Source organism: Bos taurus, chromosome 13 (assembly GCF_002263795.3).
Source record: "Bos taurus isolate L1 Dominette 01449 registration number 42190680 breed Hereford chromosome 13, ARS-UCD2.0, whole genome shotgun sequence".
Classification (NCBI taxonomy): domain Eukaryota; kingdom Metazoa; phylum Chordata; class Mammalia; order Artiodactyla; family Bovidae; genus Bos; species Bos taurus.
Window position 1 is genome coordinate 16,516,832 of NC_037340.1, and position 27,490 is coordinate 16,544,321.

At 43.7% G+C, this 27,490-nt stretch overlaps 1 protein-coding gene across 6 annotated transcripts in view; it reads left to right on the forward strand.

The window, feature by feature from the left end:
• SFMBT2 (Scm like with four mbt domains 2) overlaps positions 1-27,490 on the forward strand; it is a 211,252-nt gene that overhangs the window by 163,666 nt on the left and 20,096 nt on the right. For all 6 annotated transcript variants that reach the window (XM_059892640.1, XM_059892639.1, XM_005214128.5 and 3 more), the window contains 5 exons: positions 9,945-10,058; positions 15,847-15,889; positions 17,671-17,741; positions 20,633-20,772; positions 26,972-27,081. In XM_059892640.1, coding sequence (XP_059748623.1) covers positions 9,945-10,058; positions 15,847-15,889; positions 17,671-17,741; positions 20,633-20,772; positions 26,972-27,081 — 478 coding nt within the window. The remainder of the gene's footprint in view (positions 1-9,944; positions 10,059-15,846; positions 15,890-17,670; positions 17,742-20,632; positions 20,773-26,971; positions 27,082-27,490) is intronic.

Consider the following 27,490-nt stretch of genomic DNA (forward strand, 5'->3'; position numbering starts at 1 on the left):
TTTAGCACATTATGGTTAGAATTCCTTGGCAGTCATAATTTATTTAGCAGTTTGTACTTGCAGAATGCTTTACAGCTAACAGACAGCAGTTAAGAGTGTCCTGATTTTTATAGATGGAGAAACTAGCTGAGGCATTAAGATGTACCTGTGGTTTGGTTTCGTCCCTCTTAACATCTTTATTGCTTAATCCAACAGACCCTACAACGTCCCAATTCTTAAAAAGAATGATGAGCAGCGTCTAGTGTGTATTTAACATTTTGACAGTCTTTCTTCATTATTGATCTTTTTCTTTGGATATCCACTTCTGGTTTTATAGCAGAGAAATGTAAATCAGCTCATGGCAGCTCTTGTTCTTACTTTCCTGAGTGCTTTCATTGGGATTAATGAAAATTAGTTAGCGTTAGGAAGCACGTCGGAAAATTGATTGTCCATTTTTTTCAGACCTTACATATTACAAAAAAAAAAATCTGTTGAATATTGTTTACCTGGTGTTATTGGTCAAAATTATGCCTTCGCCTCATCAATTCAATTTAAAATTCATTCGGTCTCTTGATCTTTCTTGAATTTTGGGGTTTTTTAATTTTTTGGTTTTGTTTTGATTTTTTATCCCTCTGTGGATATTGACCTTTGAAAGTGACAGCAATCTTAATAGCACTTTATTTCTTATTATCTCAGATTTTTCTGTGTGTATTGTTTTCTTTCCTCAGTCCTGGAGACAAAATATTAGAGATTCACTCTTCTCACTTTAGTGCAGTTAAATTATTGTTAGGATCATGGTGATTCTTATTATAGACAGTTTATGTGACAATTTATTGTGTACTTCATACCAGTTTATCATTTTTATGTATTAAATTGATTTGAAATATTTTCAACACATAGCTAATTGACGAAGTTCAGGTAATTGAAATGATCATTTTAGTTTAGTGTTTGACTTCCCTTAAAGCCAGGTAGTTCTTTAAGTGCCTCTACAGGAGCTAATGTTGAAGAGGAAAAGAAGAGTCAAACACATGAGATGAGTGTAATATTATTTGGGGTTCATATTTGGGAAGAATGTCAAGTTTTCAAAAACTGCCGGCAGTGAACCAGGGCAGTTGCTGATGATGGGGTTTTGAGTTTGGGAGAGGATGTTGTGACGCTTTCTCTTGTGTTAATATCTGCTGTCAGTTAGCATCTCTAGGCTTAGCAGTTATTCACGTTCTGGGCTTCCCTGGTGGCTCAGTAGTAAAGAATCCACCTACCAGTGCAGGAGACTCAGGTTCCATCCCTGGGTTGGAAGGATCCCCTGGAGGAGAAAGTGGCAATCCAGTCCAGTATTCTTGCCTGAAGAATTCCACTGGCGGGCTGCAGTCCATGGGGTCGCAAAAGAGTGGGACACAACTTAGCGACTAAACGACCGCGGTTCATGTTCTGTGCATTCAGTTACATTCAGTTACAATGTCTCTTGTGTCGTGGCCCCACACACTAGCTCCCAAGCGGTTACATCCGCATCTCACTGTCCAAGTGACGTTGTATTTATTGGCCATCATTTTCTCATGGGACATGTAGGGTGTGGGTGTTCTCAGAGTGTGTTAATTTTCTCAAAGAAGGTTGACTCCTTTGGATTGCCTTTCTTGGTCTTTCTTATTCCCATTATTACACTGTTTTCCTCCCGTTTCAAAGAGGTGTGGTATTCCACGTATTTTTGGTTGTCCGGTGGAAGTTAGGTGTTTCAGCCTTTTCGCTTAGGTAGAAAATACCTTTTATGTTACAAAAGTACCACGACCTGCAGGCTTCATTTCCACTGGGTTATTTAGCTCCTTCATTGTTGCCACTACAGGAATTTTTGTGGAGAGCTTTAGAACATGAGCAACAAAACCTGGATTTGAAATTGGGAGCCCTGTTAGAAGTGAAAGAAAGTTCGGGGTTAACATTTCTGCACTTTGAACATGGGGAGGGAATGGTGGCCCACCCAGTGTTTGTCACCTGGGGGTTTCCCTTCAGGTTTGTTAAAAACAAGCATACAGAGAACAGAAAGACACAAAGATGATCCAGAGGTCATCAGGTCTGTGGAGAAGTACCAGATTGCTTAATTCGAACCATCAACTTAGGTTGTTACTACAAGCATCTCCTGGACTTTTCTCTTTGCTGCCCTCTGAAACAAAATCTGGAGAGAATAAAACTTTTCCACAGTCAACACTAGAAAAACATACTGTAAACATTTCAGCCTCAGTCTGCTCTGTGTATCACTTTGGATGGGAGCTTTTTGAAAAGCTGCATCCTTTACCATGAACCTCATATCCTCACTGACCAGCGCTGAGCACGCGGGGCCTGGCCCAGACATGGCCCTGATTCTACAGGTGACGTCCAGTGCAAGCAAAACCTGTCTTTGCCAGTTTTCACAGAGCACAATACTTGTATGAGAGTTCACGCACATTTTGCTTGCTCAAGTCTTGTCGAATGGATACAAGGAATAAATAAAAGCTGTGTCCCTCAGCGAGAAAGCGATTTAAGGTATGAGCAACCCCTTAAGAACTGCTTTTTGCTAATCAAGTGTTGAGGTAGTGAGATATTTTCTACTCATCAGCTGAAATTCAAAATCTCCTTCGTTGGTTTTTGCCATGTGCCTGGCTCAGTTCCGGTAAACCGGTTGCCTTCGCTCATAATCCACAGGAGTCCTAGGCAAGTGCCAGTTCCCGGGGCTGCTCCACTCACCCCTTCTGACCCTGGGAGCAGGGTCTGGGAATCTGCATTTCATCTCACCCTCCCCAGATGATTCCTCTGGATGGGGAGTTTGTCAGGGCCTCTCAGACCGCAAATGTGCCAAGAAACTCAGACTAGGTTAACCTCTTCTGTCTAGAAGAGGTGAAGAAAACTGCCCTTTTAGACTTTCTCTATTACGATCAAGTCAGGTGGTTGATAAGTATTTTGCAGAGACTTGCAAAGATGAGACGAGGGAAAGTGCAAATGTGAAGATAATTATGTTTCCCACCAGTGTGGGTGGATTTTAAATCTTTGAGAAGGGATATGGGCTGCTGGAGCCATTTTGGGGAGAGGCTGCTTTAGCAGATGGTTGGGTATGTGTGTATATATATGTCTTTGTGTGTGTATATATATGTGTGTGTGTATAGGTATATGTAAATATACATATATATATGGCTGTGTATATATATGTATGTATATAAGGGCGTGTATATATATGTATATGGGTGTGTATTTAAGTATATATATGGGTGTGTACGTATAGGTATGTGTGTATATATATCAGTTCAGTTCAGTCCCTCAGTCATGTCTGACTCTTTGCGACCCCATGGACTGGAGCACACCAGCTTCCCTGTCCATCACCAACTCCTGGAGCTTGGGCAAACTCAAGTCCGTCATGTCAGTGATGCCATCCAACCACCTCATCCTCTGTCATCCCCTTCTCATCCTGCCTTCAGTCTTTTCCAGCATCAGGGTCTTTTCCAGTGAGTTACTTCTTCACATCAGGTGGCCAAATTTCAGCATCAGGCCTTCCAAAGAATATTCAGGATTGATTTCCTTTAGGATTAACTAGTTAGATCTCCTTGCAGTCCAAGGAACTTTCAAGGGTCTTCTCCAACACCACAGTTCAAAGCATCAATTCTTTGGCGCTCAGCTTTCTTTACAGTCCAACTCTCACATCCATACATGACTACTAGAAAAACCATAGCTTTGACTAGGTGGACCTTTGTTTGCAAAGTAAAGTCTCTGCTTTTTAATATGCTGTCTAGGTTGGTCATAACTTTCCTTCCAAGGAGTAAGCATCCTTTAATTTCATGGTTGCAGTCACCATCTGCAGTGATTTTGGAGCCCCCCAAAATAAAGTCAGCCATTGTTTCCACTGTTTCCCCATCTACTTGCTGTGAAGTTATGGGACTGGATGCCATGATCTTTGCGTTTTGAATGTTGAGTTTTAAGCCACTTTTTCACTCTCTTCTTTTACTTTCATCAAGAGACTCTTAAGTTCTTCGCTTTCTGCCATAAGGGTGGTGTCATCTGCATATCTGAGGTTATTGATATTTCTCCTGACAGTCTTGATTCCAGCTTGTACTTCATCGAGCCCAGGATCTCACCTGATGTGCTCTGCATATAAGTTAAAAAAACAGAGTGACAGTATACAGCCTTGACAAACTCCTTTCCCAATTTGGAACCAGTCTGTTGTTCCACACCCTGTTCTAACTGTTGCTTCTTGACCTGCATACAGATTTCTCAGGAGGCAGGTCAGGTGGTCTGGTATTCCCATCTCTTTCAGAATTTTCCACAGTTTGGAAAATTGTGTGTGGAATCGATCCACACAGTCAAACACTTCGGCATAATCAATAAAGCAGAAATAGACGTTTTTCTGGAACTCTCTTGCTTTTTCTATGATCCAGTGGATGTTGGCAATTTGATCTCTGGTTCCTTAGCATTTTCTAAATCCAGCTTGAACATCTGGAAGTTTGTGGTTCATGTACTGTTGAAGCCTGACTTGGAGAACTTTGAGCATTACTTTGCTTGTGTGTGAGATGAATGCAAGTGTGCGGTAGTTTGAACATTCTTTGGCATTGCCGTTCTTTGGGATTGGAATGAAAACTGACCTTTTCCAGTCCTGTGGCCACTGCTGAGTTTTCCAAATTTGCTGGCATATTGAGTTCAACACTTTCACAGCATCATCTTTCAGGATTTGAAATTTCTCAACTGGAATTCCATCACTTCCACTAACTTTGTTCGTAGCAATGCTTCCTAAGGCCCACGTGACTTCTCATTTCAGGATGTCTGGCTCTAGGTGAGTGATCACACCATCGTGATTATCTTGGTCGTGAAGATCTTTTTTGTACAGTTCTTCTGTGTATTCTTGCCACCTCTTCTTAATATCTTCTGCTTCTGTTAGGTCCATACCATTTCTGTCCTTTATTGTGCCCATCTTTGCATGAAATGATCCCTTGGTATCTAGGATTTTCTTGAAGAGATCTCTAGTCTTTCCCATTATGTTGTTTACCTCTATTTCTTTGCACTGATCACTGAGAAAGGCTTTCTTATCTCTCCTTGCTATTCTTTGGAACTCTGCATTCAAATGGGTATATCTTTCCTTTTCTCCTTCACCTTTAGCTTCTCTTCTTTCCTCAGCTGTTTGCAAGTGCTCCTCAGATAACCATTTTGCTTTTTTGCATTTCTTGGGGACGGTCTTGGTCACTGCCTCCTGTACAGTGTCAGAAATGTTCATCCATGGTTCTTCAGGCACTCTGTCTATCAGATCTAATTCCTGGAATCTGTCACTTCCACTGTATAATCGTAAGGCATTTGATTCAGGTCATGCCTGAATGGTCTAGTGGTTTTCCCTACTTCTTCAATTTAAGTCTGAATTTGGCAATAAGGAGTTCGTGATCTGAGCCATAGTCAGTTCCGCGTCTTATTTTTGCTGACTGTATAGAGCTTCTCCATCTTTGGGGGCAAAGAATGTAAGCAATCTGATTTCAGTGTTGACCATCTGGTGATGTCCGTGGATAAGAGTCTTCTCTTGTGTTGTTGGAAGAGGGTATTTGGTATGACCAGTGTGTTCTCTTGGCCAAACTCCGTTAGCCTTTGCCCTGCTTCATTCTGTACTCCAAGGCCAAATTTGCCTGTTACTCCAGGTATCTCGTGACCTCCTACTTTTGCATTCCAGTCCCCTATAATGAAAAGGACATCTTTTTTGGTTGTTAGTTCTATATGTATATATATATGGGTATGTATATATGTGTATATATGGATATATATATATATGGTGTGTAAATATATGTGTGTGTATGAGTATGTATATATATGCATGTGTATTATGGGTCTGTATATATATGTATGTGTATATATGGCTGTGTGTATATATATGTATGTATATATATGGGTGTGTATATGTATAAGACTTCCCCAGTGGCTCAGTGGTAAAGAATTCACCTGTAATACAAGAGACACAGGAGTCACAGGTTCGATCCCTGGGTCAGGAAGATCCCCTGGTGGAGGAAGTGGCAACCCACTCCAGTATTTTTGCCTGGAAAATCCTATGGACAGAGGAGCCTGGTGGTCTACAGTCCCTAGGGTTATAGAGAGTTGGACACGACTGAACATGCAGGTCCACACAGTATATATGTGTGTGTGTATGTGTATATTTATATAGGGTATGTGTGTGTGTGTGTGTGTGTGTGTGTGTGTGTGTGTGTGTGTGTATAAAATGTATTTGTATATATATGGGTGTGTATATATATATATGTATATATATGGGTGTATGTATGTATAGCTGTATATATACATGTATGTATATATGGGTGTATATATGTATATATATGGGGTGTATATCTAGGTATGTGTATATGTATGTGTAGATGGGTGTGTATATATGTATGTGCATATAGGTAGGTGTATATATGTATGTGTATAGATGGGTGTGTGTATATATGTACATATGTATATATATGAGTGTGTATATATATGTATGTGTATATGGGTGTGTATATATATCAGTGGGTATATATATATGTATGTATAGATGGGTGTGTGTGTATATGTACATGGGTATATATATGTATATACATGACTGTATATATATGTATATATGTGAGTATACATATGTATGTATATATGGGTGTATTGTGTATGTATATATGGATGTATATATGTATATACATGGGGTATATATCCACATATATATGTATACATGGGACAGGACCTATGTTCTTGCACAGCTGAGGAAGGTGGCCCAGGAGGTGGGGGGCACTGTCTGTGAACAGGCTTTGGAGACCGCCAGTCAGCTACACAGGTTCTGGGTGGGCAGCGACAGCCCTGGCTCTGGCTTTCTTAAGCAATATGGGGATGTTGGGGGGAGAATTTGGTGGAGGCCGAGGAGGGAGATCTCCTCCCTAGAAGGCTTTGCACTAGGAACCAAAGGCGAGTTTGGGTTTTCAAGCTGCTGTTGTGCTCGGTGTGACTTTTGACTGACCGTGTTCTCACGAACCTCCCTCGAATGCCTTCCTAGGCTCCGGAGCAAGATTGCTTGGGTTTGAGCCCTAGGTCCCCCTCTTACCAGCTGTTTGATGTTTTCCTGACCCTCAGTTTGTTGTTGTTGTTCAGTCACTAAGCGATGTCCAGCTCTTTGTGACCCCGTGGACTACAGCTCGCCAGGCCTCCCTGTCCCTCACTGTCTGTCCGAGTTTGCCTGAATTCATGTTCACTGAATCGGTGATGCCATCCAACCATCTCATCTTCTGCTGTCCTCCTCTCCTGCTCTCAGTCTGTCTCAGCATCAGGGTCTTTTCCAATAAGTTGGCTCTTTGCATCAGGTGTGAACATTGGAGCTTCAGCTTAGTTTACTCTTCTGTAAAATGGGAGTGAAACCATCTGATCTCTTAGGGCTGTGAGGATAAAACTCTTTGAAAAGTACCTGCACTAGAGTGAGTGTCCTAAGAGTTCACCATCCATGGCTCTCTCCCTCCACTTACACGTTTAATCCCATTTCTGTTGTTTTCTTTCTGATGGTTTCCTATCCTATGTCGCTCTTGTCAGCCAGTTTTGCTGTGTGTTGATTCCTTAGGAGTTCAGCTCCAGGGCTGAGATGAGTGAGGGCTTCTCTTAGATCTTGCTCTGTGGGCAGCGTCTGCAGGTGGACGGTGCGGAGTGGGTGCTGGGAGGGGCTTCCAGGACGCAGGTCCTGCTTTCTGTCTTTCAGTGCTCTACCTTCTCACTGCACACTTGAGCCCATCTGACATTGGTGTCAACACTAGACGAGGTTAGGGGCTTCCCAGATGGTGCAATGGTCAAGAATCCGCCGGCTAGTGTGCAGGGGATCCTTCCCCTGCAGAAGGAAATGGTAATCCACTCAGGTATCTCTTGCCTGGGAAATCCCATGGACAGAGGAGCGGTGGCCCAATGGTTAAGGATCCACCCTCCATTGCAGGCGATGTGGGTTGATCTCTGATTCAGGAAGACCCCACGTCACGTGCCTTTTGTTGGGCAGTTAAGTTTGTGGCCCGCAACTACGGAAGCCCAGGCACCGGAACTAGAGAGTAGGCTCTCCTAGCTGCAACTGGAGAAAGCCCATATGCAGCAGTGAAGACCTAGCACAGCCAAAAATAAAATTAAAAGCAAAATGATTCTTAGGAAAAGAAATATATGAATGTTTATTTTATTACAGAAGTGTGTATGTTAAAGCACACTAATATGATGTGATGTCTGAACTAGCAGAGCATTTGGGAAGAAGTAATCTATAAAGTTCACTTTATACTCCCTCCTGAAGTACGCCTTTGACCTTGAAAATCTGATTTGTACCTAAACACATCTCCTATTTGTATGTAGTAGATGAATTCAGCCTGTTAGCAAAATTGCTGAGTAGCTAAAAAATAGGCTCTATCTTTGTATTTTTCTGAGCCTGAAGATGAGGGAGTGCCCTGTGTAACAGCAAACAGCTCAGTGACTCTTTTCATTGGCCCGTCTGCTGAGTCCAGTGCCCTTCTCGACAAGAAAAGATCAGTTTTGTATTTGAAGCTAGTTGGGGAGTTTCTTTAGCTTTTGTCTGTTTTGGCAGTTTTGTTTGTTTGATGATTTCTTTAGCAGATTAGTTAAATGTTGGTTGAGTCATTTAATGCAGGGCGGAAATGCTTTCTATTCATTCAACTGTGTTGAAACCTAAGCCCTATAAACCTGCTTGCATTCTTGTAGGTTATATCTTTCAAATTATCGGAGAATTCAGTGAAAAGGAAGTTAGGATTGATAACCATAGTAATGACTTTCTCTGATAACACATCATTAGTTCAGTGTGATGACTGGAGGTGATAACATGTGTGTATCAGCATCTGCTGTCAGTGTTCCAGGCACTTTGTGTACACCAAAGTTATGTTTTAGTGCTAAATCTGGTACCTGGGTTTGTCATATAATGTACTCTGGGAGCCAGTGTCGCTGAAATAGTGAGGAGATTTTATGTTTACTGGTATTGAGCTTCCAGAAGCTAAGTTTTGGAGGCGAAGTGCGATTCAGAATTCATCAGATCATGTGTGATAGCTTGGTGTGTGATGGAGTTTCTAAGAGTGTTAACTTTTATTTTGATTCCCAGTGAAGAAACCAAAAGCACGGCAAGATTAAGTGGTCAGGGCCAGGGGGTCACTCCATTAATAGAGCTCTTTCTTATCTTTTGATTCTTGGTTCAAGAGTGTCTTTCCTCAAAAGGTGTTTTTAGAGAACTGTTGATTTGGTATAGAATTTCCTTCTCTTCACTAGTTTGCAGGGTTCTAAATTTATTCTCTCAGGAACCAGTGTTCCTTGGAACCTCTGCTCATATTGTATCCAGATCTTTTCTCTCAGAGTCTCTCAGCTGCTATGCCAACTTAACACAAAGCATCATTTTGATTATAATATGAAGGCAGATCCCCACCAAAGAGACACTCCTGCCTAAGTGACTTCGGTGTCATACGGCAAGAGTCTGAGTTCAGAAGAAGTGACGTGGGCACGGGATAAAGGAGCATGTACCCTAGAGAATTGTGCTTTGATGCTCACTGCTTATAACCAGCGTCACTGAACCCTCCCAGTTCCTTTTAACCGGAACCTTTCACTTCTGTTGGTTGAAGGTTGACCTCTGCTTGGTGTTGGGTGAAGAATGTCTTGGCCCCCACCCCACAGGCTGGACTACCTACTTAGCTTCAAAGCCATTTTTAGGAAAGAAGGATGCTTGTCCTTCACTGGGGACAAGGATGTGGTTGTCCCCAATCATCCTCTTCCTCTGGTTTTCAGGGGAAAGTATCTCTTTTCCAAGCCCCCCTTCTTGTGGATCCCATGAACTTTTGCTGCTGGATCTATCTGGTGCTTGTATCTCGTAAAACACTGTTGGCTTTGGGTTCAGCTTTCAGAACAATGTCTCCCCACTCCCCGCGCAGAGCCTCTCTGATTGCCCCTCCTTCTGTGTCTTTGTTGTTAACACTGTCCGCACCTGTTGTCTCGACTCCCCGCAGGCCTGCAGAGCCCGGCTCCAGAGTTCATCGTGGACGTTGAATCTATGGACATCTTCCCTGTGGGTTGGTGTGAGGCCAACTCCTACCCTCTGACTACACCACACAAGACAGCCTGTGAGTATTGCCCCACTCGGAGCCTAGCTGGGCATATCTGGGACTTAGGTGAAAAAATAGGCAATTTGGTAAAGAGAGTGGAGCCAAACTGTAAAAATCAAAAAATGTTCTCAGTTTTGCACAGAACAGCAGGACTTTTGTCTCATTCATCCTGTAAGCATCTGCGTGAGATGAATGTCTGCAGGCATTTCCCAGCTTGAGAAACCAAGTCACAGTGACAAGGTGGAGATGAGTGTCTGGGATCTTTACTCCCCGTTTGTATGCAATTCATGAAAAAGTTTAAGCTAAGTACTATACATTTGTATGATTGTATCTGAGAAAGTACTTATTCTCCTAAGGTTTACTCCAAAGGTTTATCCCAAAACCAATCGTAATTGGTTCCAATAATTTACTGACATAGATATAAATACTTAACTATTCCTGGCAATGAAGAGATGAGGCCAAAGTGAAAACAGTGCCCAGTTGTGGATGTAACTGGTGATGGAAGTAAAGTCTGATGCTGTAAGGAACAATATTGCATAGGAACCTGGAATGTTAGGTCCATGAATCAAGATAAATTAGAAGTGGTCAAACAGGAGATGGCAAGAGTGAACATTGACATTTTAGGAATCAGTGAACTAAAATGAACTGGAGTGGGTGAATTTAACTCAGATGACCATTGTATCTACCACTGGGGGCAGGAATCCCTTGGAACAACTGGAGTAGCCCTCAGAGTCAACGGAAGAGTCTGATATGCAGTGCTTGGGTGCAATCTCCAAAACAACAGAATGATCTCTGTTCATTTCCAAGGCAAACCATTCAATACATAGTAATCCAAGTCTGTGCCCCAACCAGTTATGATGAAGAAGCTGAACTTGAATGGTTATATGAAGATCTACAAGACCTTCTGGAACTGATACCCCAAAAAGATGTCCTTTTCATCATAGGGGACTGGAATGCAAAAGTAGGAAGTCAAGAGATGCCTGAAGTAACAGGCAAGTTTGGCCTTGGAGTACAGTAAGAAGCAGAGCAAAGACTAACAGAGTTTGGCCAAGAGAATGCACTGGTCATAGCAAACATCCTCTTCCAACAAGGCAAGAGAAGATTGTACACATAGACATCACCAGGTGGTCAATAGTGAAATCAGATTGCTTCTATTCTTTGCAGCCAAAGATGGAGAAGCTCTATACAGTCAGCAAAAACAAGACTAGGAGCTGACTGTGGCTCAGATCATGAACTCCTTATTGCCAAATTCAGACTTAAATTGAAGAAAGTAGGGAAAACCATTAGACCATTCAGGTATGACCTAAATCAAACCCCATACGATTATACAGTGGCGGTGACAAATAGATTCAAGGGATTAGATCTGATAGAGTGCCTGAAGAACTGTGGACAGACGTTTGTGACATTGTATAGGAGGCAGTGATCAACACCATCCCCAAGAGAAAGAAATGCAAAAAGGCAAAATGGTTGTCTGAGGAGGCCTTACAAATAGCCGAGGAAAGAAGAGACGCTAAAGGTAAAAAAGAAAAGGAAAGATATACCCATTTGAATGCAGAGTTCCAAAGAATAGCAAGGAGAGATAAGTGATCTCTTATCTTCCTTCCTCAGTGATCAGTGCAAAGAAATAGAGGAAAACAATAGAATGGGAAAGACTAGAGATCTCGTCAAGAAAATTAGAGATACCAAGGGAACATTTCATGCAAAGATGGGCACAATAAAGGACAGAAATGGTATGGACCTAACAGAAGCAGAAGATATTAAGAAGAGACGGCAAGAATACACAAAAGAAATATACAAAGAAGATCTTCATGACCCATCTAACCACGATGGTGTGATCACTGACCTAGAACCAGACATCCTGGAATGAGAAGTCAAGCAGGCCTTAGGAAGCATCACTGCAAACAAAGCTAGTGGAGATGATAGAATTCCAGTAGAGATATTTCAAATCCTAAAGGATGATGCTGTGGAAGTGCTACACTCAATATTTGGAAATTTGGAAAACTCAGCAGTGGCCACAGGACTGGAAAAGGTCAGTTTTCATTCGAATCCCAAAGAAAGGCAATCCCAAAGAATGTTCAAACTACCACACGGTTGCACTCATCTCACATGCTAGCAAAGTAATGCTCACTATTCTCCAAGCCAGGCTTAACAATACATGAACCGTGAACTTCCATATGTTTAACCTGGATTTAGAAAAGGCTGAGGAACGAGAGATCAAATTGCCAACATCCATTGGATCATAGAAAAAGCAAGAGAGTTCCAGAAAAACATCTGCTTTATTGACTATGCCAAAGCCTTTGACTCTGTGGATCACAACAAACTATGGAAAATTCTTCAAGAGATGAGAATAGTAGGCCACCTTACCTGCCTCCTGAGAAATCTGTATGAATGTCAAGAACCAACAGTTAGAACTGGACATGGAACAAAAGACTGGTTCCAAATTGAGAAGGGAGTACGTCAAGGCTGTATGTAGGTTGTCACCCTGTTTATTTAAGTTATATGCAGAGTATATCATGCAAAATGCCAGGCTGGATGAAGCGCAAGCTGGAATCAAGATTGCCAGGAGAAATATCCATAGCCTCAGATATGCAGGGGACACCACCCTTATGGCAGAAAACGAAGAAGAACTTAAGATCCTCTTAATGAAAGTGAAAGAGGAGAGTGAAAAAGCTGGTTTAAAACTCAACATTTAGAAAACTGAGATCATGGCATCCGGTCCCATCACTTCATGGCAAATGGGGTAAAAATGGCAACAGTCAGAGACTTTATTTTCTTGGGATCCAAAATCACTGCAGATGGTGACTGTAGCAATGAAATTAAAGGATGCTTGCTCCTTGGAGAAAAAGTTATGACCAACCTAGACAGCATATTTAAAAGCAGAGACATTACTTTGCCAACAAAGGTCCATGTAGTCAAAGCTGTGGTTTTTCTAGTAGTCATGTATGTATGTGAGAGTTGGACTATCAAGAAAGCTGAGTGCCAAAGAATTGATGCTTTTGAACTGTGGAGTTGGAGAAGACTCTTGAGAGTCCCTTGGACTGCAAGGAGATCAAATCAGTTAATCCTAAAGAAAATCAATCCTGAATATTCATTGGAGGGCCTGATGCTGAAGTTGAAACCTCAATATTTTGGCCACCTGATGCGAAGAACTGACTTACTAGAAAAGACCTTGAGGCTTGGAAAGATTGAAGGAGGGAGAAGGGGACAACAGAAGTTGAGATGGTTGGATGGCATCACTGACTCGATGGACATGAGTTTGAGCAAGCTCCAGGAGTTGGTGATGGATGGGGAAACCTGGCATGCTGCAGTCCATGGGGTCGCCAAGAGTTGGATATGACTGAGAGACTGACCTGAACTGATTCTTGGCATTAAATTACCAGTGAGATTTCAACTGGACTTTGAAAGGGGCATTACATTACATCCTTCTGATCACAGAAGTGCCAAATCAAACCAATATTAGTAGTCAAAATAACCCAGCATCCCATACACACACACATACACTCACAAACACACCACTTAAATATATACAAGTGTGTGTTTTAATGTAAATTGTTGTAGGTCATTATCCTGAAATGGTAATCACTTAAAAAAATATTCATTTATAGTATATGATAATTCATTCAATAATAAATCTTAGCATTTATAATTCCACCCTAATGTGTCAACAGTAGTATTTAAAATTGTGTGTCCTTAAAGATAGGCTTTTAATTTTTTGTGAAGTAGGTTAGATATTTCTAATGTTTTCTTTATTACTTTGTATTCTGGCTAACTTTTTTTTAACACCCTCCCGTAAGGTTCATTTACCCAGATGCTCAGAACATTGCTGTAAACAGAGTTCCCTGCCATCACTGGCCTCCTGTTTCCTGAGGTTGAGAAATTGTGAAGGACACAAGAGACTTACCAATACTCACCAAGAGTCAGATGGGGTTATTCATGTGAATAAAGTAGGGGCCCAGGCTATAGACAGAGGTGGATTCTAAGAGGTTCTTTTGCCCTGTACCCAGTCCTGCATACTGAATCTCATCTGGTGACAGTTATGTCTTGCCCTCAATTTAAAATACTTCTAAAATTATGAGCTTAGAATAAAGATTTCAGTGTTGAGGGCCACCTTTGACTTTTATTCTCACTTAAAATGTCTTGGGTCCTTGGCTCAGCCCCCACAGCCCTGGGCAGGCCACCCCCCACCAGGCTCTGCAGGCTTAGATCCAGTCCCCTGTGCCTGCTTGTGCCTCAGACAGAGATTCGTGTCCTGACCCTCTCCCTTCCTCCTCCACTGGCTTTGGGAGGGGAGGAGCGTTTTGAGTTTTTCTGGGTGAAAGCCCACACGATTAAGGTGAACATAACAACGATTCGTCTCTGTTCCCCAGCCTGTTGTGTTTGGCTTCTCATCAAGACATCACACAATTTGGGCATCTCACCCTAATTAACAAAGACCCACTTAGGCAGCGTAGTCTACACACTCATCTTTCCCTTTAGAGATCACAGAGTTTATACTTTATCCTAGTAATTATAGGCAGATTACTGTCACAGGTACTGCGTTTTTTACACATTGAAAGTTTCAGGCAACCCTGTATCAAGCACGCCTGTGATGCCACTTTTCCGACAATATTTTTTCACTTCGTGTCTTTGTGTCCCATTCGGTAATTCTTGCAGCATTTCTAACTTTTTCATTATTGTATTTGTTGTGATTATCTGTGATCAGTGACGTTTTGATGTCACCACTATAACTCAGTGATGCTCAGATGATAGCATTTTTTAACAATCAGGTATTTTTGATTAATGTATATACACTGGTTTTTAGACAGGCTATATTACGATACACACTTGATAGACTACAGATTTATAGTAGACTTACAAAATGTAACTTTTATATGCACTGGGAAACCAAAAAATTCCCATGCCGCCTCTGTTGTGATGGTCACTCTGTTGGGGTGGTCTGGAACCAAACCCACAATGTCGCTGAGGTCTGCCTGTCCTGGAATTGGATACTAAGTAAAATCAAGAATAGATGAAATTTTGAGTCACTGTTTCTCTTATTTGTTCGTGTTCTCCTGTTGTTTCTCATACACGCATTTTGCTTTGAAGAGGCAAAGTCTAATTAAACCTGCCAAACTCCGACAGCTTTAGAAATTCTGTGAGAATTAATTTTTCCTAATGTTGGAAGATGCAGGATTACCTATGCCTGAGTTAGTAGCTGCCAAAAGCTCTGGCCTGTCTTTGTGAAGGTGATTCCAACCAGTTATAAATGTAACCTGGAAATTTTCTTAACCTCAGGTTATTGTTGCCTGGTTTCTGTCACTATTTGACAGACGTATGTATTTGCTAGGTACCAATCCGCTTTTTAATGATAAAATGTTGTAGTTTATAAACATGCCTCTAATCCTAATTTGGGAGCATGCTGCAATGGTAAAATAATTTGCCTTATCGCACTTTCTGTGGGGAAAAGTCACCTGGATAATCAATGCTTGTACCAGTCCATTTCACCAGCTGTGTTCCTGGGAGGTCTGATATGTGTGTTCTTTTTTATTAGAAGCACATTTTAGAATAAAGTTGCCCATGTAGTGATAAGGTAAAATGTACTAAATTCTCTTTAGATTTCATTTCTGAAAAGTCAAAGTCTGTTTTGTGCTGGAAGAGATGAAGATAAAATTGTGGCCCTGGAATGAAGTAACTTTTCAGTTTTCAAATTGTTACTTTAAAAACAGACACAGTTCTATACCTATGGAGCCATTTAAAAAAAAAATGCTTATTCCCAACTTGCTGTTAAAGCCACTTTTCTTTTTTCCCCCTTTTGCCTGTTTTACAGCACAAAAGAAGAGAAAGATCGCAGTTGTGCAGCCAGAAAAACAGTAAGTGTTTTTTCACAAAAACTCCATGATAAGCTATGAAGTATCTTTAAAGAGGATGGAAATAGGGCTGTTTTTGTTAGAGAGCTGGTCACGACCTAGCACAGGAGTCAAGGGGACAGGAAAACATGTACTGAGCATCTGTTATGTTCAGGACATGCAGGGCCTGCTTCTTAAGGAATTTCTTTTCCAGACTGTAACTTCTCACTTTGATCCTAGCGTAGTTGACCTGAAGGATGCCCACGGTCCCAAATTCTGGTCAGGGTGCTCTGTGACAGTTCTCGGGGTCCTTAATGCCCCAGGGCTCCCCAGAGCTGCCTGTCCAGGCCTCAGCTCTGCCCCCTTGCAGCCTGGTGAGCTGGATCAGATTGTTTTATTACTCCACACCTCAACGCTCTCCTTTCTAAAATACCTGATTCTCAGGGAGTTTTAGAAAGATTAAATTAGAGTCGACATGAAGATGTGTGGGCCCTCCATTGCCAAATAAATGTAGGTCACTGCACGTTTCAATTGTAAGTTTATGAGGAAGGGGATGTTCTGTAGTGTGTGGACCTACCGGCTGTATATTTCTGGAAAATTGTCACTGTTAGTACCATGTTTATATGTTTAAAAATGTCTGGAATACACCATGATAACCATCCCTTACTGAGTGAATCTGTTTTCTTAATACACTGATGGAAAGGGAGTTGAAAGCAGCTTTTTTTTTCATGTACTGACGCTGAAACTTAAAATCGAATAACAGCTTCATTGTTATTTGATGTGAATAGCAGTTTCCCGGGTATTCTGAGTATGTTTCTAACAGTGTATCAGTATGTTTCTAATCATCTGACTCCAGTTTTGTGTGGATAACATTGACATAGAGAGGTAAAAGCTAAATAACAGTCCCCCTCATTGAGTCTCAGTTTGAATTCATGACTGCTAAATTTGCAGCCTGTGGATCGGCAGTTTTCACCTTTACTTGCATCTGTCACTAGACAGGTCATTAAAACACAGATATCCAGGCCCCATCTGCAGAATTTCTGATTCAGGATGTCTGTGATGGGGCCTGAGCTTCTCCACGTGTAACGGGCTCCCAGGTGACGCTGATCTGACAGCTTGGGGGCCCCACTTTGAGACCCAGCACCATAGATGGTCCCACTAAGAGCCCTCATTACTGTTTACTTGGAGTTTACGTTAACTGTTCATCTGTGCAGTTTCTACGAAGTTAACCTGTACATCTCCTGGAAACCCAATTTGCCTTTTTCCCCTAGAGCAATAGTTTTTATATTTGTTCAGCAACTTTTTACTGAACAGCAGCACAGACTTCTGTCCTAGACTAATAAGCCTACTTGAATCGTCAATTCTAAGATTTTTCTTTAAGGATCTACTTTTCAGTGTGGCCTCAACCCATACACTCATGGACCCCAGAAATCAAAAGTCAGCAGAAGAAAGTCGTTAATAAAGGGGAAGTCTGACTTTAATGAAAGTCAGTGCAAACTGACGTTCTGCATGTCCTAAATATGACTGAGGACATTTCTATAATTCTTTAACAAGCGACATGCCCAGGAAGTGACCTAGAGGAGCCTCAGAGATCAGTGATGACCCCCTCGAGGGGCGGATGACCTACAGGCTTCTTGGAATTACTGTAAGAATTGCCCCCCGATGATCTTACCTGTTCTTAGCCATGCACGCATTTGCGTCTTACATAGTCATAGCTTAGATTCCTGTAAGTTATGAAAAGACTTTGGAAGGTGCTGGTCTCTTCTATAGCTTGGGACCCACGGGCATTTCTCCTTTATCCACAGATCACCATCCACAGTGCCTGTTGAGAAAATACCTCATGACCTTTGTCTGTTCCCTCACCTGGACGCCACAGGTAAATCAGCTGCTTAGGATGCCCTGGGAGAAGGAAACGGCAACCCACTCCAGTGTTCTTGCCTGGAGAATCCCAGGGACGGCGGACCCTGGTGGGCTGCCGTCTGTGGGGTCGCACAGAGTCAGACACGACTGATGCGACTTAGCAGTAGCAGCAGGATGCCCTGGCCCTTCTCAGTGCATTGCTGTGAGTGGAGACATGGGTGTATTTTTAGGTCAATATGATAATACTCAACTTTGATGTATTTTTAGGTCAGTATGAAAATACTCAACTTCAAGCCAACTATCATTTTTTTACAGATACCTACTCCTTTAAAATTTTTTTCTAAGCTATATTCTTTGTGTCTTTCCTTTTTTGCTTCTTGGTCAGTAGCTAGAGACACTTCGCTTGGCATGAGAAGCTGGGTCCATGTGTCACTTGGAAATTATATGTCCACTTAGAACTGTGTATCAGGAATAATCATGTTGGAAAAGAGTTGGAAATATTATTAGGCATTTCTTTTTGGACATTTTATGCCATTTGTGCCAGTGACCTTTGCATTTTTACACTAGTGGTTAATCCTTAAGTCCCCATGGGCTTTTGAATTGTGTCCTAAAACCTTGTTTGAGTGGCTGGTTGGGAATAATGTTTTTTTTAATGTACAAAGTCCTGTGTCTTACAATAACTTTTAAAAACATAAATGTGAATTACCTTTGAATTACAAATCTGATTATAGACATGTTTGTACATTAAGTAATATACTTCACTAAGTATTCTATTTTCCAGCCAAAAGGAAGTCTGCTCTGAACCCAAGATGAAAACTTGTGTACCATGGAAGAATCCTGTTAGTCAAAGTTTTCTTTGCAGTAAAGAGAGCAGTTTTATGAGTAGACTTACTAAGATTGTTTTTTCTAAAGAGCTGGACAGAGTAATCCTACCCTCGAATTTCCATGTAAATGCAGCTGTGAACTTTTTTTTTTTTTTTGCCTTTTTTATAAAATTCAAATGTCAGAATGGTTTTAAAAGAACCATGTCATCTTTCAGAGTCGGTAATTGTTATTTTACTCCTTCTGTCTTATACTTGGAAAAATAACATATCTCCCCCCTCACCTATTGGTTCTCAGTTAAAGTCCTATGAGAACAAAGCTTCCTGGACTATCAAATCACCATCCCAAATGAATAACAAGGTTTTTAAAATCTATTTTTTAATGAGGCTATAATTGCTTTACAGTGTAATTAGTTTCTGCTATACAATGAAATGAATCCGCTATATGGATACATACATCCCTTGCCTCCCTCCTGCTCCTCCCCCCAATCCCACCTCTCTAGGTCATCCCAGAGCACTGAGCAGAGCTCCCTGAGCTGTACAGCAGCTTTCTGCTAGCTCTCTGTTTTACACATGGTAGTATGTATATCGGAGAAGGCAGTGGCACCCCGCTCCAGTACTCTTGCCTAGAAAATCCCATGGATGGAGGAGCCTGGTGGGCCAGTCCATGGGGTCGCTGGGAGTCGGACACTGAGCGACTTCACTTTCACTTTTCACTTTCCTGCATTGGAGAAGGAAATGGCAACCCACTCCAGTGTTCCTACCTGGAGAATCCAAGGAACAGGGGAGCCTGGTGGGCTGCCATCTATGGGCTCACACAGAGTCGGACACGACTGAAGCAATTTAGCAGCAGCAGCAGCAGTGTGTATATGTTAATTTGTTCTTTTTCAGTTGCTAAGTCATGTCCAGCTTTTTGTAACCCCATAGACTGCAGCACATCAGGCTCTCCTGTCCTTCACTATCTCTCAGAGTTTGCACAGATTCATGTCCACTAAGTCAATGATGCTATCTAACTATCTCATCCTCTGCCACCCCCTTCTCCTTTTGCCGTCAATTTTTCCAAGCATCAGAGTCTTCCAGTGAGTCAACTCTGCATCAGGTGGCCAAAGTATTGGAGCTTCAACATCAGTCCTTCCAATGAATATTCAGGATTGATTTCCTTGAGGACTGATTTGTTTAATCTCCTTGAGCCCTGCATTTCGAAAGGATCAGTTTTTTGGCACTCAGCCTTCTTTATATATATATATGTCAGTCCTACTCTCTCAATAACAAGTTTTTACACACAAAGACCACTGTTAGTGCAGCTTGGCTCGGAGCAGCTGTGGGAGAGGGTGGATCTCACCTGCTCCTGTGACCACATCCCGTGTGTGTAGATGTCCCATGGGTTCCACTGATACCTTACCATTTAGTTGTTCTGCTTTTCCCTGTGGCACCTTGAGACACAACTAAATCCACACCTGCCTGTTCGCTTTCTAAGCTGAAAGAGCAATGAGGGAAATGCATAGTTAAGTCCCTGGGAGGCACATTTCATGTCCCTGGGACCGGCAAAATGAGGAAGCCCTTCCGTGTCTGGTGTCGGCCTGGGTGTGGGTGAACATATACACTGAAAAATATGTAAAGTATATAACTGACAAACTGTAGAGCACGAGGAGCTATAAATAACTTTTAAGGAAAAGACTCTGAAAAAGAACATATATATATATGATTTCCCTGGTGGCTCAGTGGTAAAGAATCTACCTGCCAATGCAGGAGATGTGGCTTTGATCCCTGGGTCGGGAAAATCCCCTGGAGAAGAAAATGGCAACACACTCCAGTGTTCTTGCTTGGAAAATCTCATGGACAGAGGAGTCTGGCAGGCTATAGTCCATGGGGCTGCAAAGAGTCGGACACGACTTAGTGACTGATCAACAACGTCAGCTATATATATGTGGATAGCTGAGTCATGGTGCTGTACACCTGGAACTCAGAGCGTGGTGGATGTAAAGCATTCTGATAGGGGGTCTCAAGGCCCCTCTGGGTAACTTGGCTGGTGCAGTGGGTTAAGCTGTGGGTCCTGGAGCCTTGACTGTGTTTCTCTTCCGTGTAGGAACGGTGAACGGGAAGTACTGCTGTCCTCAGCTTTTCATCAACCACCGGTGTTTCTCGGGCCCCTACCTCAACAAGGGCAGGATCGCCGAGCTGCCGCAGTCGGTGGGGCCAGGCAAATGTGTGCTGGTCCTTAAGGAGGTAAAGCTCGTCCACAGCCACGGACGGTGGGGGGCTGGGGGGGTGGGCCACGGTCCCTGAGGGAGTCATAGGAGTTTGGGTCCATTCATGTGCCAAGCACCCCCTTCCTCTCCATCCTGCGGACTGAAGGCAGTCATACACAGATGGGAACAGTGTTGCAGCCCGGGAAGACTCCCTTCTACTGGAGGGGGTGGACCCCTCCCTCCCCAAGTCAGCAGAAACGCTCACTACATTTGAGTAAAATCTTTGGTGAATCACCACTTTTTTGTTTAAAAAAGTGACCTATCTTGAACCTTCGTGTAGTCACGTTCCTGTTTTTGTGACAAAAAAGCATGCCCAGAATATCACCTGCACCATGATGAGTGTGTTGTAATTCCTTGGGCACAAGGGGTCTGTTTATCCATCTGTTTAGCCACTGAACAAACTTACGTGAGCTGGGCTTTGTATCAAGAACAGGGCCTGGGGTCGGGGAAGGGGGCCGCCCGCTCTAGGGATCAGAAAAGCCATCTGAGCAGCCTGGAGCATCGGTGGGATCACGGGAAGGAAAGCTTGAAGCACCTTGAATGTGCAGACCACAGGGCCGGGCCTGGAAAGTGGAGAATTCTGAGTCCTGGGGCCTGGACCCCGTCCCCGGCTCTTGGCCTGTGTTCTCACTTAGGCCAGCTTTTCTTTAGAGCCATCACCTTCATATTTTACATCCCCAAATTACTGGAGGCCTGGCCCAGCCTGAGTGGCGAGTGGACCCCATTGAAGAGAAATTGATAGTTAAAGGGAGATGGTGGCGGGGGGAGGGCAGCCCCTCTCAAGGGCCTTAGGGAGATCGGGTGGGAGGTGAGCTCCAGCTGTGTAAGTTGACACAGACTGTAGACCCTGCAGATGTTAGACTTGGTCAGAGAGGAAACCAAGCCCAGCTTACACACGGGAATTCCTGTCACAGTGTAAAATAAGGCCCCTAGACCAGGAATGGGCTCCCAAGGCCCTCAGCAGTTTCAGCCCATGAGGTCGTCCTTGCCACAGCCTTGTCCCCTGCCTGTATTTGTGCCTGACTTTGTTGCCAGTGATCAGAATGGAACGGGGGACTGACACAGACCTGGTAGTTCTTTAAAGCCCGGGAGACCGTGTCACACCCATGTGATTGTGAGGTCCGTGGCCACCTAGGGGCCCTGTTAACAAACATGGTGACCACAGGGCCAGTCTCTCTCTGAGGCTTGACTAGTTTACTTTGCTACATACTTGGTCAACAGTAGTTAGGCCCTGATCGATTCTCTGAGAGGTGCCAGCAGCGAAGTTTAAAAGCCAGGCCAGAGCAGTTTTTTGATGACAGAACTAGTTTTTTGCTGATGTTCAGAAAATGCATGAGGCAGGAAAGAGAGGGAAAAAAGAAGCAAGCGCTTTAGTTCTACGAGTGCAAGAGAAGTGTGAGTCTGCCAAGCCAGTCTTTATACTGATAGTCCTGCCCTGGACCTGTGTTTGGTTTCAGGTTGCATTTCCCTTACGGAGCATGAGATCATTGGAGCAAAGACAGAGCATGTTTGCTTTATCGGGCCATCGGGGTGTTCATAGTTAAGGTTTCTCTGACTTTGGAAAATGTAGACTGATGGCTGCTTTCCCCCTGCTTCGTCTAGAGGTAGATGAGGTCTGTGCACGTGGACGCCGCGCTGGCATTTGTTGAGGGCGGGTGTGGTCTTGAGCTCTGAGAGGGCAATGGACCAGAGACTTTGATCTCCTTCAGTTGGCGTCTGTGGGCTTAGTAGCTGCATAGCCTCAGGAAGTGCAGAAGTCGGGTGCGGACTCAACGGTCCATGTATGTTTCTTTTTGCCCATCTACACCTTCCAAGGCTTTTTTGATCAGTTATTGCACACTTAGCAGCTATGACAGTAGCTGCTAAGTGTGCAATAGTCTCCTAGATAGTCTCCTAGATATCCCACAGATAGTCTTCTAGCTGTGGGAACCAAGGAGAGAATGAAACATCATACCTCCATCCATCTGTCCATTTAGACAGGTCCAAAGCAATTCAGGAGTCATAAGCTCATGCTGGTGGGCACTGTGCTGGAAGCTAGGGGTGGGGGTCAAGGTGAGCAGGAGCTCTGCCCCCAGGGTGAGTTGATTCCCCCCTGCCCACATCCTCAGAGCAAGGACTTAGGCATTTCAGGTTATACTGGAAAGAGGAAAAGTCTTGCCTGCATGGCACCTGGTTAAGTCAGTCAGCAAAGTCAGAGATGCAGACATGCCTCTGGACAATATTCTCTGGATTTTATACTGAACGTTGACCATTGAAAACTGTACAAAGCGTGTGGATGGTGGAAACTATAGCACATATGTAATGTGTGACGCGGGAATTAAGTAGGCAGGGTCCTGGAAGGTTGGGAAAAATGTAATTTTTTTCTTGTTAAGGTTTTTTATAAAGAAGATAAGATACCTTTGTTGAATTTTCTCATTGTACCATAGGGTAGGATTTTGTAGGAAAGAAAATCAGTGGCAAGTTGCTACCTCCTGAGCTTCCCTCTGTTGACATAGATTTTATGGTACCAAACAAGTTTTTGGCGTGAATCAATCGTGCATTAATTTTCAGGTGTGCAGAATAATTTAATTTCAGTGCCCATCTTGAAATTCACTGAAGAAATCCCCCAAATTGTTTATTGAGCACTTGCTGTTGCCAGGCATGGTTGTAGCTATGATGAATAAAGCAACGGACAAAACGAAGCCCCTGATTTCATTGAAAATCCCGATTTCTCGAGGATTAGGTTCTAGAGAGAGTGATGGTAAACTAATAAATCAACATGTTTTGGATACACGGAGGGTTTCCTAGTGACCTGGATATGGACTGTGAGAGTAACAGAATTCACAGAGGCCTTAACAGCAGGGAGAGGGAGCTGTGGGACAGGGTAAATGATCTGGGCACGTGAAGGTTTGCCAGTTGGAGATGGGTGTGAGAGTCCAGTGCACATTGGGTGACCGTGGGTTTGCTAGTGTGTGGACAGTGTTTGCAGCCAGGTGCACTGTGGGGTAAATCTAGGTGGAAGAGGACAGTCCAGCGGTTGCACCCTGAGGTCACTGTCATTTGGCGGGGGGCACAGAAGGATCAGGAGAGCCTGGGGTCCTGAGGGTAAGGGTAGGAAGTGTCTGCAGAAGAGGCAGTGCCACCAGCTGCTGGCGGGGTGGAACAGGACAAGGCCGAGAAGGACTCCTCTTGGCAAAGCTGGCATCTCAGGCGATCTTGATAAGACCTGTTTCTGGGAAGCCCCATTGCATTGTGTCCCTGAGGAGCTGAAGGAGAGAGAGAGGAGTCCATGGGTGTAGGCGGTTCTTGAGGGTTTTACCTTCAGTGGAGACAGGAGTGAGGTGAGGGACCAAAGATGAGAGATGGAGAGAGAAAGTAGTTTTCCTCCTTTAAGAGGGAGGCTGAAGCCCAGTGCACACACACAGGGTGACAGTCCAGGGGAGAGGAAGGGGAGGATGAGGTGGGAGGGGATGGTGTCCAGTGGGCTTGGGCCGCTGTCACAGGGCACCATGGGCTGGACCAGGCAGCTCAGTACACAGACATGGATGCTCACGGGTCTGGGGCTCCAGGTCCTCCATCGGGGGCCAGCCTGGCAGGTGGGTGAGGACTCACTTCCTGGTTTGCACACAGCCACCTTCTTGCTGTGTCCCCATATGTCTGAGAGGGAGGGAAAGCTCCCATCCCAGCTCTGTCCAGCTGTATAAAGGCTATTGCTTCTCTGTGATTATAAATACACACCTCATGAATCCTAAGAAATCCAGTGAGACGTTGCTGTAGCGCCAGTTTCCTCCTGGAGTTACTCAGACCAGTCTCAGCGCCAGTTTCTTAGGAACAGTGTCCATCAGCTTCACAGTGAACACCCTGTCGGTTCTCTGGGGACAAGTTGTGTGCTCCCTTTTGTGGTCAAGAGCACAGTGGCGTGAATTCTGATGCTTTGCAAGGTTCAGTAATTCAGTCTAACTTGGGTCATCATAACAGCTTTCAACTTCACTATTTTCATGGAGAGAACTCTAACGCACCACAGAGTCAGGTACACACAAATTATTCCTCTCACAATTCCAAGGTTTTGTGGAGAGCTTGTTGAATTTAGAGACATATGATGTGACATCGGGAGAAGCCATAGGAAAAATTTTTCAATATTGCGTGCTGTTTACGATTTAATTGCAGGCCATTTCCACTCTGAATTGAAGTCTGGAAGGCATTTGCTTTTCACAGTCACAAAATGCATTTCGATGTACAAATAAGAAGTAGCTCTGGGGTTTTTCTCGGTGAAGCACAGTGACAAGACTGGAGTGAAATTTTATTGTCTGTTGATAAACACTTGGTGTGTGATTTCAGCCAGTGCCAATTGGATTTATTTTTAAACTCAGTTTCTGTAAATTGTACTGACAATAAATAATAAAGCCAGATGATTATTCTAATAGAGAAAACATAAACACACCAGAATTGCTTGTATTGCTGTGTTCTGGCCGTTAAGTGCTTGGCGGAGCTGTGTTCCCTTGGTGAGGCTTTACAGGCACCTTGGACACAGCAAAATGCTGCCCAGATGAGAAAAAGACACTCGCCAGGCTAACTGCTGGGAGTAAAGAATATTTTAAGATCAAATCCTCAGTGATGAGAAAGCTTTGTTTTTCAGAATTAAAGCAGGGTGCAGACCATGCCAGTTACATCCTGGAACACGCCAGGCACATGAAAACTGAGACTTGAAAATTTCTGCAACATACCTTTCCCCTGGGGGCTTCCACAGTGACTCAGTGGTAAAAAATCCACCTTCATTGCAGGAGACTCGGGTTCAATTCTTGGGTTGGGAAGATCCCCTGGAGAAAGGCATGGCGACCCATTCCAGTATTCCTGCCTGGAGAATCCCATGGATGGAGGAGCCTGGTCGGGTGGGCTACAGTCCATAGGGTCAAAAAGAGTCAGACACGACTGAAGCTACTGAGCACGCACGCACCCGCCTTCTGTTCCCTTCTCGTAGATAGTGTGCTGACATCCTCCACAGAATTGTAGGTGCTTCAGCAATATGGCCACTGTCCTCCCAACTCAGTGAGAGATTTTTCTCACTCTTGTAGTGGGTTGTTGCCCGAAACACAGCCCGTGAACGCAGAGCCTGGCTCATTCCTCGTCTGGTTGGGGAGGGACTTCAGGAAGAGTGGCTCCGTGTCCTGTGTCTGCACTCTGGGGCCCGGCACAGCTCAGGTCTTCAGTGAGTGGGCATTTCATGGAACAAAGCCCCCGAGATCTCAGGGCTCCTTTATGTGCTGCGTTGCACCTTCACTTTTTTTTTGCGCTCTGTGTCGCAATAGTGATGGCTCACGAGCATGCCTGCAGAAGGAAATGGCAACCCACTCCAGTATTCTTGCCTGGAGAATCCCAGGGACGGCGGAGCCTGGTGGGCTGCTGTCTCTGGGGTTGTACAGAGTCGGACACAACTGAAGCGACTTAGCAGCAGCAGCAGCTGGTCCTTGGGCGTATTGCAGTGGTTCTGGCCATATGCTTATTTTCTTGCACTTGGGACTTGGGAGCGAAGGGGTAGTTTGAGGAAGCTGTCAGATGACATTAGATACTCGGACTTCCTTTCGAAACACTCCCATCTCTGAGAATTGTCCTAATGTTAAATATGCATAAGTTGGGTCAGCATTAGGTGAGTTTCAAATAATTTGTTAACCCTACGTACAGATATTTGCTGCTGCTGCTGCTGAGTCAACTTTAGTCGTGTTCAACTCAATGCAACCCCATAGACGGCAGCCCATCAGGCTCCAAAAGTGTGGGCACAAATCTGTCATCTCCGTCTTAGTGATTCCTTTCTAAATATATTTTTAAGAATAAGATGGAATTCTTAGTAACCGGTCGTACTGAAAGGGAATCTAGTTGAAGGGTGATCAGTGGGCCTTTGGAGAAAACAGTCCAGTTTTTCTGCAATCTGGAAGGTTAGCGAGAACTGACCACCCCACCCCTCTTGCCCCCCAGCGACTCACACTCTCCCAGGCAGAGGCCTTGGATTTCATTGCCTTCCTATCCCATTGATGGAGACATCGTTGGTGCCAGTCTGCAGAATATCGTCTCTGACTCCATCCAGCCTATCACTGAATAGAGGTGCAGGGCAGACACCCCAGAAGTGTCAGTGGGGTGCTTTCTCGTTTTAGCAGAAATGGATGCAGTTGAAGTTCATGGCCATTCCTTGTTTTTCACAACAGGTTCTTAGCATGCTCATCAACGCAGCTTACAAGCCTGGGAGGGTGTTACGGGAATTACAGCTGGTGGAAGACCCACACTGGAACTTTCAGGAGGAGACGCTGAAGGCCAAGTAAGTGTCTTCAATTCTGGAAGATGAGGGTTCTCAGCTTTCTTTATCTGCCCCTTTGAAACTGGTCCTTCCTGTTTTTGGCATGGCCCAGAGAAGTGGAATCAACAGAAGGACTGTTGTTCTGCAGTTCTGGGTGCCCCACACAGATGTGCTGGCTACACGGAGTTTATTGTGTTAAACGTTCAGAATAAAAGCGTGCTGATGGATTATTCAATCCAAAGGGAAACATTTATATAAAGAGAGGAGTTCTCTTAACATTATTATACATTTTTCATCAACAGACCTTAATATCTGATACTGTGAAGTCCGTGGCAGGTACAGATGTTCCTTATCCTTAGAGTTGAGAATTTTAAAAAACAGGAAGAACCAGTTCCTCTGTTCGATTTTGGTTAAAACGCAGTGGGTGAAC